Genomic DNA, 15,104 nt, shown 5'->3' with positions numbered 1-15,104 from the left:
GATTAATTTATGACAGACTTGTCATTTGAATTGTATTTGTGATAGCAAAACTAACTCAGGAGGTAGTAATGTGAATTTTTCTTCCTTTCCTTGTACGCAGGAGACACACTCTATTACCGATTTACTTCTGACATGAGTAACACTGAGTGGGGTTATAAGTTTACAGTGACAGCAGGTCATCTTGGAAGGTTTCAGACAGGTAAGCACTGCTCAGAAGGTATTGGAAAGGACTTTTTGAAGTTATTTTGATGAGCTTTGACAGACTTGTGGTTATCCCTTTTTTTGACTTAGAACTTGCTTTCTCCCATGTTTTGGAAATAACATGATTAATTTTGTTCAAGTTAAACTTGACTAACATCTCTTACTTGCTGTGACTCTTATGCTAGGAATACCAAGTCTTCACGGAGGCTTGCAGATAACAATTATAGTCATGATATTTGCATTCAAAGTCTCATTATACGACAGTAATTACACACAGGATGTGGTAAACACTTCAGGGTGCTGTAATTGAAACAGCAATAATTGTAACTGTGTTTTTTAAAAAGTAGTTATCCAGTAAAATAGGCTGGTTCTGCATCTAATTTCTAGATATAGCATGAAAGGTTTTGTTAGTTTATTTTAGAGTTTATTTTTAATGAAGCTGAGGCTGGTGGATGAGTTGCAATCAGCAAAGCTCTACTGCATATCACATAATAGTGAAGACCTGTGTTTTGTATGTCTTATTTGAGGAAAATTTTAATTTCGGGTAGGATTCTTCCTAATTTTTATCTAAGTTTTGCCCCAGAAAAGACTTGCATTATCAGGATGTAATCTAGAATTATCTCAGATTTTTGTTTGGTATTTTTCTTTGATATTTCTTGCTTGCCAGAGCAATACTTAGTATACGGAGAAGAGAAAACTGAATGCATGAACAGAATGGGTCCCTACAAAAGCAACAGCTGTTTGAATTATTTTTTTTTTTTTCCAGGGTTTGAAATTCTAAAGCAGATGCTCTCTGAGGAAAGGGTAGTTCCTCACCTCCCACTGGCCAAAATCTGGGAATGGCAGGTCGGGGTAGCATGCCGTCAGACTGGTCACCAGCGTTTGAAGGCTATCCACTTGCTCTTGAAGATAGTGCAGTGCAGTGCCCAAAGGTAAGTGCACTGTTCTACATTGTACACTAAAAGGCAAAGGGCAGGAGAAGAAAAAGTGACTAAGCTGATAGTATTTTGAAGCCAGAAAACCATGATTTGAAGTAGGTATTCTTAATTTGCCTTTTGGATACAGTTCACAGGGCCTTGATAGCAGAAACTTACTTAAGGGATTTTTTGAAAACATTTTCTCTTCTTTCTTGGCTTTTAAAAAAGGTCCAATGAATTCAGATGTGGTTGTAAAGAAAAAGAAATCACCATTGCTTGACTCTCTGTAAATTTTAGGTACACCAATCTGCATCCAAGTCTGAAAAACTGATTTTGGTATTACTTTTAATCATGGATTTATTATTTTTTCAAGTTCCCATAGGTTTTTTCATCAGAAAATGTCTGCTTTGTTATGTGGATAACAAATTTAATTGCTAAAAGATCAAGTCTCCATTGTGCTTACAATATTTAATATTTTTCTTGTGTTAATCTGATGGTAGATTCTGAAATTGAGTTTCCCTCCTTTCCCCCTACCGAATCATATGTATCATCCTATCTGTATAATAAGTGACATTTGGGTTAGCTAGCTTTAACTCAGGAGTAGGAAGGAGGCAGGGCTGGAATTGTTTGTAAAGCTTTTGTCAATTTTTGTCCGTCTGTCCTATACAAGGGCATCACCAGTATTGTATAATTTCAAGCAGTGGAGCTAGAGCATTTAGCAAAGTGATGTATATAGTTATTTTAAAGTCCTCATTTTAAGAGACCACGCAGTTTTAGAAAAGTCATTTAGGCATATTCATGGATATAAGGTTCTCTCCACTTCACTGATTCAGAATGAAATTAAGTGTGCTGAAACACCTGACGGAATTGAGATTTTTAAAAATACTTCTTCTGTTTCTTCCTTCATTTATACATGTAACTGTCAAAACTGTATGGTTTTGTTCTCTTAAATTTGTTTGGTTTTTTTGTCATCCCCGCCCCCCCACCCCTGAAACAGGCATAAGATCATGGTTACTCACTATTTCATCACTGTTTCATTTGAATTACTTTTTTTCAGGGACTGTGACCTCACCTTGTTGAAGCCACTTTGGCAGCTTTTCACCCATATGGAAAACAACTTGTGTCATGACGTGGCCAAGCCTGGTATTCTCCTTCCTCTTCATCGTGCACTTGCAGAACTCTTCTTTGTTACAGAAAACAGAGTTACTGTAAGCAGTTCCTGTATTTGTATCCCTCCTCTCCCCAGTGCTGGGAATGATATGTAGTTCAGTGTTAAACTAAATGCAGTTTTCCTTTATCATGTCAAAGTTTGTCAGAGCTTTACAAACGTTAAATGCTTCAGAAACATTAACAACTTTCTCACGTGGAATCTGGTAGCAAATTTTAGTAGAGGAGCATACAGTTGCCTTATCCATCATGGGACCTTAAGTAATAGTCATGACACTTCCTTGTGCAATTAAGGCAGCAGGCCCTAAAACCGAGGAATGCTGATTTAATAATTAATTTAAAGGTATTTGAATGTGGTTTTCCTTGAGTTGATCTTGAACATCACATATGAATGGTAATGACCTGATTTCTGTGGTCACAAATTGTGTTCTAGTCCAGGAGAATCTTGTGTGTAGTTCTGATACCTTTGGTTCTTGGCACTGCTGTAACGATCAGCATTTTAATGTTAAATAGTAGGATGATATCTTTGGTAGAAACATTGGTGTTCATTGAATGCTTTCTGGCTGCAGGAGCTTGGATCTCTACAGGAGTATTTGCTTGCCTTAAATACTGAAGATCATCTTCATCGCTGCACAGCACAGGTAATAAGATTGCACAACCCCAGAGATGTGTGTTTTTGTGATATTTTTTTCTGGCAGACAGAGATAATGAATGATTTCTGATGGCCCAGTGGAGTTTTATAAAATAGACATGAATGTGCTTGGGCTTCACAATACCATGACAGGCCTCCTGAAATTCGTGAATGAACTACGCACAAATGCTATTCTCCTTTAATAGTCAGATGATGTGCCGCAAACTGGCTGTTGGGTGTAATCAGGTATATCTGTTTTACCAAACTGACCTCTCAATTGCCAAAACATGGAAATGGGGAAGGGGGCTGGTCTTTCAGCAACTGGAAATGCAGTTGCCTTGCTGAAACTACCCGGATGCATGACAATTACTGCAGTACTAGGAGATGACCAGGTAGAAACGGGATGGTTATTTATCTATTTCTGTTTAATTTCATATAACATTTCTTAACAGTTTTGGATTGGGGAGAATCTTTGATGTGACTTTGTTTTTCCTTCTCTCTTCTAGGCCCTGAAAAACATTGCTGCTATCAGCCTTGCCATTAACTATCCAAACAAATCAACAAGTTTCTGGAATGTTTAATACTGGCTCAGGCCGGAGTGCATGGGATAGAGTAGTTTGTCCATAGGAACCTTGGAACAAACATCTTAACTCCGTTCAGGAAAAGTTCCTTCAGCTTCAGTGTATGAGCACTCTGCAGCCTTCCTTCCTTCCACCTTGATGTAGAATTTGTAAAAGTAAAAGCGCACTTCAATGAAAAAGCACATCTTGAAGTAACTCACGTGTCGCCTACAGTTATGTATGCACATATTGTAGCATGTTAGAGTAAACAGAACAATATTTTTTTTTATTCAGAGGAAGTAAACGAAAGAAGGTAGCTGAAGTATGAGAATGGAAGGCCCCCGCATTGGTATCATCTGCTCCCAAGGCAACTTGATTGATGGAACGTGACAGCTTTGGAAATACTGCTGAACTCGGAGTGATGCCGTCAGCATCATCAATTATATATCACTGAAGTGAAATAGGCAAATGAGAATCTGGTGGGCAGATGCAGAAATGGTCCACGCTTGAATCCTGTCATGTTTGCTTTTGCTTTGAAGGCTACTACCGAAGGAAAAGAATTCTTACTAAACTACAGGTTCTAAAACAAATTCTGGGTGATTCACATAGCAGTTGAAGGATTTCAGTTCCAGAGCATCCTCATGCAAGAGGTTAATGTTTCTCCTGTTCTTTGATTTGATCAGCTGGATTATCTATTCTTACCTTAATTTATCTTCAATGTGTTATTCTAAATAGTATATTATTCTAGTGCAGAGAGCAAAGGCTGGCCTCCATTCACAAAGCAGTGGTAATATGAAGAACTGAAGAACTTATATGTTTCTTGAAGATCACATCTTTACAAGAAATTATTCATGAGGCTTTTTTCTTTTAATTATTTCAATACTAGTGGCTTAGGAGGTCCTTCTTGGCTATGTTGGGAACCTGGACTCCCAGCACTCAGGGTGGGGGTTAATGATCGATGCAGTCTTACCGTATAGAGCAATAACTGCATTACTCTTACTGACCATGGAATGAATTGCAGACCTTCTATGCTGAAATAAATTGGCTTTCTTCCTGCTCAATTACGCTGGTTATTCCCTTTCCAAAGAGTTAAAAAGAACATAGAAGGATTTGGGGGTATATTTTGTATCCTGTTATACAGTATGTAGAGCTGGTCTTGTCAGGTATGAATTCGGAGAACTTTTTATGCTAATTACTTTCTTCTTCCCTTCCTCACCATAACCTTAGGGTGTGAAGAAAAGGCAACCAAAAGCTTCAGTAGTAACTGAATGCAAGTTGTGTAAAGGCAGTGGCTCTGTCAGAAGGGAATGTACTTACTGACCTTGCTTGTCCAAAAGGTGACTGGTGCCTAAATAGCAATGTGCACAGGAGCACCACTTTGGGGGATGACTGCTGAATTGATGGTCTTATCAGCTGGGGCTGGAATTTTAAGGGTGGTCCAATCTCCCTCTGAGAGGGAAACGTGCAGTAATACTTCCCCTGGTTTTTGGATGGCCTCTAGTGCTGTAGTTAAAGATGTTTTCACTTCTGTTCAGCCAGGTGAGTGCAAAGTGAATGCTTCTTCAGGGAATGAGGTTGAATCAGAATGTGATTATTCTGCCTGAAAGACTTAAAACTGAAGACCAAGGAGCACTATGCTGAAGCCATTGCCTTCAGGAGTGGAGTGGCCCTCTTAGCAAATGAGAATGCCAGAATTCAGGAAAAATGTACTGTTTATCAAAGCCTGAAAGGAGGTGGAGAGATACTGCTCCGAAACCTCTCCTCGTGTATACTGTAGTTGAAGGTTAAAGCCCGTCTTCCTTCCTGAATGAGATCACGATGGGAAGGGAATTGTCAAAGTTGTGGCATATCTTTAACGCATGGATCATTTTGTTCCCACATCCGAGTAACGTATTTGAGTTTGCAGTCTCACTGCAGGGTTGTCCCAGAGACCCCTGAGGAACCAACTGTTTCACACTATCTAATAGCGTGAACAGATTCTGGGAACGGGGAGCTGCTGCACCAAAATGAGACATTCTAAAGTCTACTTTAGGGAGTCGTATCAATGGGACAGGTGAGCATTTTGAAATTGCTCTTCTTGAGCAGTAGGACTTTCTATTCACTGCCTCAGTGTGAATCCATGGCTAAGCGGTCAAGGATATGCAATGGGCTGATTTGCTAAGGCATGTAGCATGCTGCTGAGATCTGCCTGTTTTAGTGAAAGAAGGCTTTTTTCTTTTTTCGCATCAGGGATGAAGACTGTAAATAAACCATTCATAGAACCTGTCATGGCTCTATCATATTCACATTTTTTTCCGTTGGACTGTCTTTTTGCTTTCTGTATGAAGACATGAGGCTGCAAGGATGACACAGGAGTGGCCAGTGTTCCTTACTAGGCGTACCACTTAACTTACTCTACCAGCAGTAACTGGCCTTGTGAGTCAGTCATCTTGCCCTGAAGGGACTGTCTAGGAACAGTGTCCACTAAATATAATCTCTACCCACTAGATGGAACTGAAGGACTGTGACCTGAGTTGACACTGAATCTGTTGCTGCCTTACAACTCAATCATTCATTACAGATTTTTTAAGAGACAAGAAACACTGATTTTTTTTTTTTTTCTTCTGATAGTTTTAAAGAAAGAGGAAGAGAATACCAATAATGAATATTCATGATCAATCATATTTTGAAAATCCTGCAGCAGTTCCAAGTGGATGCAGATGATACTATTGAATAGTATAAAACTGTCTGGAAAACAGGTGTGCTGAAAAAATGTGCCTAATATAAGAAAAAAAAACAAAAAAAGTTGTCCTGCCTGAATCACCTATGATGTGTTTAAAACAGACCGTATTGTTCCTAATAATACATTTGACTTGCTTTCATTAAACACTTAAAAAAGAGAGTTTTATAATTTCTTTTCTTACGGGTTTACTACTTTGCAATTTTTATCAGTTGTTTAAAATATATCAGACCGTTAGATTTATTCCAGTTCAGTTCAACATGTAAAAAGAAAGCTACAGATGTGGGTAAAATATGCAAATGAAGAGAAATATATTGTAAAAATTCTATAAAAACAAAGTACAACACGCTGTCTGGTTTTTTGTTTGCTTTTTTCTGCTCCTCCCTGAATGTTAAATGTTTGAATTTGCAGTGAGATCCAGGGGTTTTCTTATGAATCTTCATTTTCAGTGCCTGTAAGCAAACCCACTTTTCCTCATGTGGTTAGTATATATCTGATATTGTATTGAACTATGCAGGATACATACTTCTGGAGTCACCTCTTAAATTCCAGCCCTGCTGTTTACATTCCAGTGGCCTTATTCTAAAAATTAAGTTTTCCTGTGGATATCCATTGGTTTCAGTGCCTGCGTTTTTCTTTCAGACCTGAAACACACATCCGCAGCCCCAGATGTGTCACGTTAAGCTGAGATTTGTCTTAGTATCTCTTGATTCTAATTAGTGGTGTTTAGCAGCAAAGGTGCTTGTACCTACCTAGTCCAATGGCCTTAGTTCAAAAGCTTATTTACCTTGGGTTTGGCTCAAGGAAGGAGTTGTTCAGGGAAGTGTAAGTGAGGAAGTCGACATCTTTCTGTATCTAGCTAAAGCTCTAAGTTGTTTCCACTGGTTCCATGTGCTCAGAGAATGGTCTTATTAGGTAATTGTATTAAATGCAAGTAAATAGTGTGATTGTGAAGTTGTGGGAGAGTGGAGACCGTTCCCTGTGACAACCAGGTTTGAGGTTTCAGCCGGTGTAAGCAAGGTGATAAATCTCACAAACTCCGTTTAATCTGCTATTAGATCTAGTGTGGTCCCAGTCGTTGAAATGTAACAAAAGTCACAACCATAACGTTCGGGAACCACTGTTCTTCAGGTCAAGTTAATTAAGACTGTTCTTTCTTCCAAGAGGTCAAAATTAGGCTGCCAGCTAACTTGTGAGTGACATTTTTTTAACCTACTTTTAGGAGAGCGCGACACTGTTCAAAACAGAACTGGCCCAAACGTATTGAGTTTTCACAGCCTAGCTCAGATGTGACGTTTCCAGTGGGTCTTGTATCTTCTTCTATCTTGGCAAAGATTAGGGCAAGACCTGCCCTTTTATACCCTTTTAAATCTGGTGTGACGATATCCATGAAGGTACCCTGCTATAAAATCTGGGCACATTGGAGCAAAGCAAGGCCCAATAATCTGCTTCGGTAGTTTCCTTTCCCTTTCTAACGATGAATGCGTTTTCTTGTAACCAGAAGTGAGTGGTGTCAGGTATCTGCAGGGGAAGCCACCAGCACAAGCATCGTACCTTGTTTTCAGGGGACAAACAACATCCGCAACCATGGGAGCCTATAAAAAGCGTGACCTGGTCTTTAGGCAAAGCTATAGAATGTTAGAAAACAGATTAATATATGTAAAGAGGATGCTTTTCAACATTCAGCCAGTTAGGCTGTAGGAGGTCAGGCTGGATAATAACTAGAACAAAGAACGTGCATTAGGAAAATGGCCTGGAAAAATAGGAACTGTGCTGGGCTTTATAGGGGGAAAGAAATCTGGCCCACCTTTGAATTTAAAGCAAAGAAGTCCATTCCAATTCAAGTGAATAAGAGAGAAATCCACTGTGAATAGGGAAGGAATTAAGTAAGAGGTGAAGGAAGTAAGATTAAAGCTCATTCTTTCCATGATGGTCAGGTCTAATTTAATTGGGTCTATTCTGCAGTAATCTTTACTGATTTTTACCTAAGAAAGCACAAATAATAGAAAGCCGGTACCTGGCTCAAACCCAGGCTGCAGTGTTGTGGTGGGGCTTATACATGGGTATGCAGTCTAAGGAGGAGTAAACACTTAGAAAAAAAACCCCAAAACCTTGTTTCCTCTAACTGGGAATTTCAACAAGCATTCACGATAAATAGATGGAAATCTCAGACAGTTTTGTAGTGGTCCTTAGCATTTAGAGATTAATTCTTTTTATATTCAAGGGCTGAGAATGTTTGGATATAGGGAACACGGGAAAAGAAGTGGAGGAAGGATAACTGGACTGTCTTGGAGACGGGGTCTTTCCACCTAACTGTTAGGTAGTTTGCTTTTCTGACAACTTTAAAGATTTTTTTTTTTTTTTAAGTCGGTTTCTTGCTTCCATTCCCCGCATTACTGTCTGACTTTCCATAAATCTTACAGCAATTTTTTTTTTAACATTTGCAGTGCAAATAATAAATATTTAAGCTTGCATTGCATGGAAAAAGTAAATTTTATGAAAACTAAAGAAATGTAAAATTAAAGCACCTGCAAATATTTGTCAGCGGTACCTTCTCTTACAGGCTTATTTCCAAAACACTTTGTTAGCATCTCCTAGCACCTGTATCATCAAATGTGCTTGCTCCAAACCATTTTGATACCTGCATGTGCACATGAGCGAGTGCTAGACGAGATGCTCCATTTCATAGGCGTGATGTGGACTGTGTGACCATGCCTGGCACCGAATGCCCTCTCCTCTCTTTGCAAGCATTTCGGGGAGTGTTCCCCATCCCTTCCTGCAAAGAGGTTTGGCAAATCCCTACCTGCGAAAGAGGTTTTACCTGAAAAAAAAGGTGTTTGGCCAATTGCGGTGAGCTTAATTGTATTCTCTGCTCTGATGGCTCTGGGCAGTGACTACAGTAATGCATTTTCAGTTGTCTCTTACTTTTGTGACCTGCTTTAGTGCATCTCTGTGCCTTGCTGCAAGTTTCCCCCAGAGCCATGTTTTGTGGCTCCTTCACTTGGCAGAGATGAGATGTGCGGCGTTTCTTTGGGGATACAGAGAGAACTGGCACTCGGGCTTTCTGGTGGTTTCTGAAGATGGCCCTTTGCTGCTTTCAGATGGTGTTTGCTCTTTTCCAGGAGGTGTTGGTAAGGTCGGTGCTAAACATCACACCTTCTTCCTACTTCGTGCCTGATATCTGACACACAAAATTCTCTTTAGCTCTTTGTAACGAGTCATTCCCCTTATCTTTAACGCACCTCTGTGGAGCTGGGCTGGGAGCTCTGCTTCCACCTCGCTGCCTTTCAGGCACCACCCAAAGATTTTAACCTTGTCAACCGCATAAAACTTCTAGGAACCAACAGAACACCTTATTGGACTCTAAAGGAGCTGCTGCTCTGCTCATCTAGTGGCATTGCTGCTGCATCGGGAACGTGGACAAACGCAAAACGAAGTGAAAAGAGGCAAAGTGACACACAGTGTGTTTTGGTAATTATTTTATTTCAATATATTCCCCATGTGTTTTTAGCCAGACCCAGTAAGTTTCCTCAAACTATGTGACAGAGTTACTTCTGTGCTGTTGGAGAGCTGCTGAGTGTAGCTCTGGGAGGACTTTGCAGGTGTGGGCTCTAGTGCAGTTACTGCCATCAGACTCCAGCTGATGAAGCTTGGTCTGAATTTCTGGATGACAGATCCCACATCAATGCCTGAGGAATCATAGAAAATGCTTCCCCTCATGACTATCCTTTCTAATCAGTAAAAGCATCCTATACAGATCTTTCTCACTCCAGTAAGTTGTCTCCTATAATAGGAGGACTTCAATATGCATATGTAGCTAGACATTTATTAGGGCTTCAGTTCATCACTGTGTTTATCTTAGATTAAATTAAGGTGTAATCTTAAGAACATCTAGTTTAGCGTTTAAAGGTAGGCTTTAACTTGGTTTTGTTGCTTTGGAGCCTAAACAGACCGCACTGTTGATATGAAGTTTACAAATTGTACGGCTTTCTCTTGCATCCAGCAGAATCTGCAAAGGCAGAAAATAAAAGATGAATTCTTGAGTCAGGAGAATTGAGTCAGGAGACCTTTACTCTCATCAGCTTGCTTGAGAATAAGTCATGTCTGCATTTCTTACCCTTCTCCTTTACATAAACCACCCACATAAAACTCATTAATCAAAAATGTCAATGGCTTCACAGAAACCCACCCCCCCACACACCTTAGGTTTTATGTTCCTCAGAGTAGCAGCTTGGGCTCTTTTTCTCCCAACCAATTGTATTTTTCTATTTTTTGAAATGTTTTTCTTCTTTCATACTCTGATTGTTAATATTTAAAGAGAAAAGAGCATTTCATCCTCCACGGGGTCAATTTTGGATACGCTGCTGGATTTTAAACAACATCCCTTTGCCTTCAATAATTATCCTTCCTGCGTTGCTCTGAAAAATTGTGTTTTCCTCCGTTTATTTGCCTGCCTCAAAATACACCGTGATGTGTTTGATCTTTTGCCACCCTATTTTTCTGTAGAAGATGTCAGCTTCTTCAAAGCTGACGGCATCTCCGAGGGTGTGCTCTTCGCTCGCCGCCCTCCCCAGCACGCCGGCTCGTTGCTGCAGCTTCTCTGTTTTCATTCAGTCGAGAGAGGCAAACCTCTCACGGAGGCAGGACCCGGGCAGCTGAAAATAGTTGCTTTATTTACCAGAAACTCAAAGGCTCTCCGAGAGTAAGGCAAATCCCTCCTGAATTTTGCACTAATAATGCTTAAAACCAGCAGCGCCTGCTGCTGAGAGGTTATAGCTTTTCTTTAATTATTAAGTCTGCACAGAGGTGAGGGGGGAAATCTTGGGTGGGGAGTGTGGACCGATGTCCTGGAGGTCTCGCTGCCTGTGCCCCATCCTTGCCAGGTACGGTAGGAATTAGGGGTGCTGCTCTGCTCCACGAGCAGCCAAAATAGGGTTGGAAGGGCATGAGAAAGATCTCCCCGGTTCCCTGGGGGTTTTTCCCTGCTTTCTTTCCAATGCTCAATGGCCCTTCGTGCCTCCAGGGCAGCTGCACGCAGTAGAAGAAGAGCCAGTGGTGCTATCACCTGCCACAGGGTCAGCGGCTGCCGCTGCTAGAGGGTTTCTTCGGCAAAAAAATCACGCGTTCACTTCCTAGCTCCTTGCCTCAAGCACATCCAGAGCCCTCGCCAGGCAGCCGAGGCTCGCCAGCTGGGAACAACGTGTCCCATCGTAGGGACCGGGAAGCGCCTGTTCTTGGTAGAGCGACAACCCTGGCATACGGCCTCGGCAGGGCCACCCGCCTCCGGAGCGGCTGCCGGCGGCCCCGCGGCACCGGGGGCACGCTGCCAGCTCTGCCCGGCTCCGGCAGCCGCTGCCCACGGACCACCGTGGGGATAGCCGGGTGCCTGCCTGGGCTCCTGGGGGGGGTCTGAGTGCGGGTCAGCTGGAGGCGCGCTGGCTTCCGCAGCTAAAAACAGCTCTGCAGCTTCTCTGAGTTGCAAACTCTGCGTGTGTCGCTGCCCGGACAGCTCTGCCCTTGGCAATATTCATTTTATTCCTGGGCTCCTGAGCGGGAGGTGCTTTCTTCCCTGGGGGAAAGTCCTGCTCTTGATTTTTCCCCAGAAAGCAGCCTGCTACTCGTTGGCTCACCTTGGGAGCGCTGGCCTTACTAGGGCTTGTGTCGGTTTCGGTCCCCCCCCTCAGGACATGGCTCCTGGCACACAGGAGACCCACCAGTCATTTTATTGCCCCGACGGATGCAGCCGTGATGCCACCGCCGGCTGCCGATGCCTGCAATCTGTCGTCTGCCCAAGGCAGCCTTTGGCTTTTTCTCCTTTAAGACTTTTCCTCCTTTGAGGATTTCAGAGAATGGCAGCGCCTCACCCGGTATAGCAAGACTTCAGCCTGGCTTGAGCTAACAGAGACCGGAGAGTGGCAATCACTTCACTTGCACAGGTGTAAGCGGCAGGTGACCGTCTTAAGTTGACTTTTGATTTAAGTTGACTTAAGTTGATTTTTACGCTGCTCTTTGCACGAGGCTGTTGGGAGGCTCGTGGGGGAAGAGGGCAGATTCCTACTGCACCCATAAAGCTGCCTGCAGTCTCCTCTGCTGTTTCGGGGACCGGTTCCCGCAATGTTCCTGCGGTTGCCCATGTAGCATCTTGTGGTGTTGAGAGCTGCCGTGCTCTGGGCCGCCCTCCAGCTGCCAGAACCTGAAGGGAGAGACATCACCACTTGCTTGTTTTCTCAAATATCCCTCGGGCTCCTACACTAGCCCTGAAATAGAAAATTTGCTTGCCGGTGAGGTCTGGGCTCCTCTTACCCCAGGCTGCCACGAGCTGCAGGCGTGTTCACGTGGCATTGAGTGGCTGTACGTGGAGTCATGCAGTTGTTGGCACTGATCCATGGCCTTAATTACCAACTCGTCTTTTAGTAAGTTTTGGGTAAGTCAAAACAGATTTGGCTTTTGTGTCCCACCACCCGTTCTCCTGGCAGCAAAACCGCTGGCTCCCCAAGCCTTGCTGTGCCCTTGCGGTGGTGCAGCTTGGCCCTCTGATCTTCTCTGCCGGTGGCACAGCCAAACTCCCGGCTCAGATGTGTCTCCTTTGGCCACGTCAGATGTCCCAGCAGGTTCTTGCTGAGCCAGACCTCCCCGCTTTCGGCAGGGGATGTAGGAGGAGAAAGGCAAGACAGGAGCCTGTGGCTGTTTGGGGATGCTGCACCCCCGGACCCAGCGTAATGGCTGAGGTATGGAGTCGCCCGCTGTTGTTCATGGTTTTGCTTTCAGCGGTGCCGTCGCGGCTTCCTGAGCGGCCGCACAAACGTGGCAGCAGCACTTCACCTCTCCCACTGCAGGTGCCTGGCATGGGAGCAAGGGAGGCTTGAGGGTGGCATCCAGCTAAGGCACCAGGCATTGCACCTACACCCCGCACCCAAACTTTGGAGGCTTCTACAAGCCGGCAAGCGTTAACCCCAGGCGGCAACTGCAAATGGTGATGCTGGAAGAGCAGCATCCTGGCAAGGAGAGCTGGAGGAATCCCCAAAATAAACCGACCCTTTGGGGTGCCTGCTGCAGAGCCGGGTCCCTGCTGTGTTGCTGGGATTGATGGAGCTTCCCCACGAACAACCACCTCATTTCCACAGACCACCGAGAAACCCCAGCACAGCTCAGCCCCTGGGGGACGCTGGAGGCGGCAGGTTTGTGCCTGGTGCGTGTTCCCCTCGTTCTGCTTTTTCAGCTACTGCCGGCCACGGTGGCAGCCCCAGCACCTTCCCAGAGAGCCCTGCCAGCTAGTAAACTGCTTTTAATCTCTAAAGAAGGTCCTTTGTGCAGCCTTTTGTCAACAGGGCCTGTCCCATTGCTATAGCTACGGGCTTTTTGCTGCCGGACACACCTGTTTGTTTTTCCAGCTCCTTTCTGTTGCCATCAGATTTCTCTGCCGCCTAAATAAAAATACTGAGAAAAGCCCTGCCCTCGTCCTGCTCCCTCGTCGCCCTTCCCAATTAAGGAAACTCCTCGCTCCCCTGGGACTGGTTTTCTGCAGGCAACAGCCTCAAACCAGCCCGCTCAGCTAGGGCCCCTCGGCACAGCTTTGTTCTCTGGCTTTTACCCTTAAAATTGCTGTGCTCATGGTAGAGCGGAGCTGGAGACGGCATGGTTTGCACTAAGGTCCCCGGGCAAAGCAGACACCTTGGGAAGGGTAGGGGATGGTGACGTCCCCATAGCCTGTCAGCAGGAATTTTGCAGGGGTTTAGTCACAGAACCTCCCCGTCCCCCGTCCCCAGCACCAGGAGTCTTCCCAGGGATTTGCGTCACCCTTCAGGGACATTGAAAAACCGACATTTATATATACTGGTTTCATGAGTTGCGGCTGCTGTGTGCCCGGAGGAAAACGGCCAGAGAAAAACACGCAGAGGTAGTAATGATCTTGGGGGAATTTCCCTTCATTTGCAAACCTTGCCCCGGTGCAGGGTGTTTCTCCTGCACCAGGTTCAGGAAGGTAATTTGCGGTGGATATCAAAAGCACTTCTATGAGCAAAGAGGGCTTATCTTGATCTTTATTGGGGCAACTCGACCGTAAGCATCTTGCTTTTTTCTTCCTGCATTTCATTTCTTCCCCCACCAGATACAGCTGAGGTTTGTCCCTGGCACCAGGGCTGTGGGATCCACCGTTTCGGCACGACTGAGCTGCCAGCGTTTGCTTTCCCTGCTCCACGTACCGAACCTCGGTGCAGCTGAGTCACGTTCTCTACTGCCGGCTGACTCACCGCCGCGCCGAGATCGCCGGGAAACCTCCGGAGCCAGGCAGAGAAACCCACCCCCGGGCTGCGAGGTTTAATCCCACAGCCCCACAGCTCCAGCCCTTTCCGCTGGGATGCAAAGCGATGCTGAAAAGGAGAGGGAGAAGCCTCAGGGGACACACAGCCCCAGCCGGGCACGAAGTCGTGATGGTCCTGGTGACAAGGATGGGCTGGAGGCAGGGAGCAGGTTTCCAGGATTTGGCCCTACTTTTGTGCAAGCTGGCAACAAAATAATTAAATGAAACCTTCTCCTTTTTTCACCCGAATGTTAGTGCTACCTATTGTCCTGCAGCTTTGGCATTGCTTCTAAATATTTAATGTGTTGGAAATTGTATTTTTGATTAATGTGATGTATTTGGTACACGGTGCATGCATTACCGTTTGCAAAAAAAAAAAAAAAAAAAGACCTTTAACGCCTTTCATAAAACAAGGCTGGTTTAGCAATGCCGCTAAGGTCTCGCACCTCATCTGGCCCCGTGCTCGGCATCCCCCCATGCACATGCTGACCCCAAGCGCCGTGCTACAGCTGCCAAATCTTGCCTGAAATTCAAGCTATTTAGGATCTGCTAGAACCTGAGCCACATCCCCGATGCCAGCTCTGTGGAGACATGAGCGAGGGCTGCTGCA

The 15,104-nt window shown here is 44.4% G+C and overlaps 1 protein-coding gene across 5 annotated transcripts in view; it reads left to right on the top strand.

The window, feature by feature from the left end:
• Positions 1 to 6,534, top strand: part of ZZEF1 (zinc finger ZZ-type and EF-hand domain containing 1) — a 59,871-nt gene extending 53,337 nt beyond the window's left edge. For all 5 annotated transcript variants that reach the window (XM_049801956.1, XM_049801955.1, XM_049801954.1 and 2 more), the window contains exons 51-55: positions 101 to 199; positions 968 to 1,133; positions 2,176 to 2,326; positions 2,855 to 2,926; positions 3,423 to 6,534. In XM_049801956.1, coding sequence (XP_049657913.1) covers positions 101 to 199; positions 968 to 1,133; positions 2,176 to 2,326; positions 2,855 to 2,926; positions 3,423 to 3,497 — 563 coding nt within the window. In that variant the 3' untranslated portion in view covers positions 3,498 to 6,534. The remainder of the gene's footprint in view (positions 1 to 100; positions 200 to 967; positions 1,134 to 2,175; positions 2,327 to 2,854; positions 2,927 to 3,422) is intronic.
• The last annotated feature ends 8,570 nt before the right edge of the window (positions 6,535 to 15,104 follow it).

Source organism: Accipiter gentilis, chromosome 6, assembly GCF_929443795.1.
Source record: "Accipiter gentilis chromosome 6, bAccGen1.1, whole genome shotgun sequence".
NCBI classification, from domain to species: domain Eukaryota; kingdom Metazoa; phylum Chordata; class Aves; order Accipitriformes; family Accipitridae; genus Astur; species Astur gentilis.
Note: the sequence above shows the minus strand (reverse complement) of the source record. Positions and strands in the feature narration are given on the sequence as shown.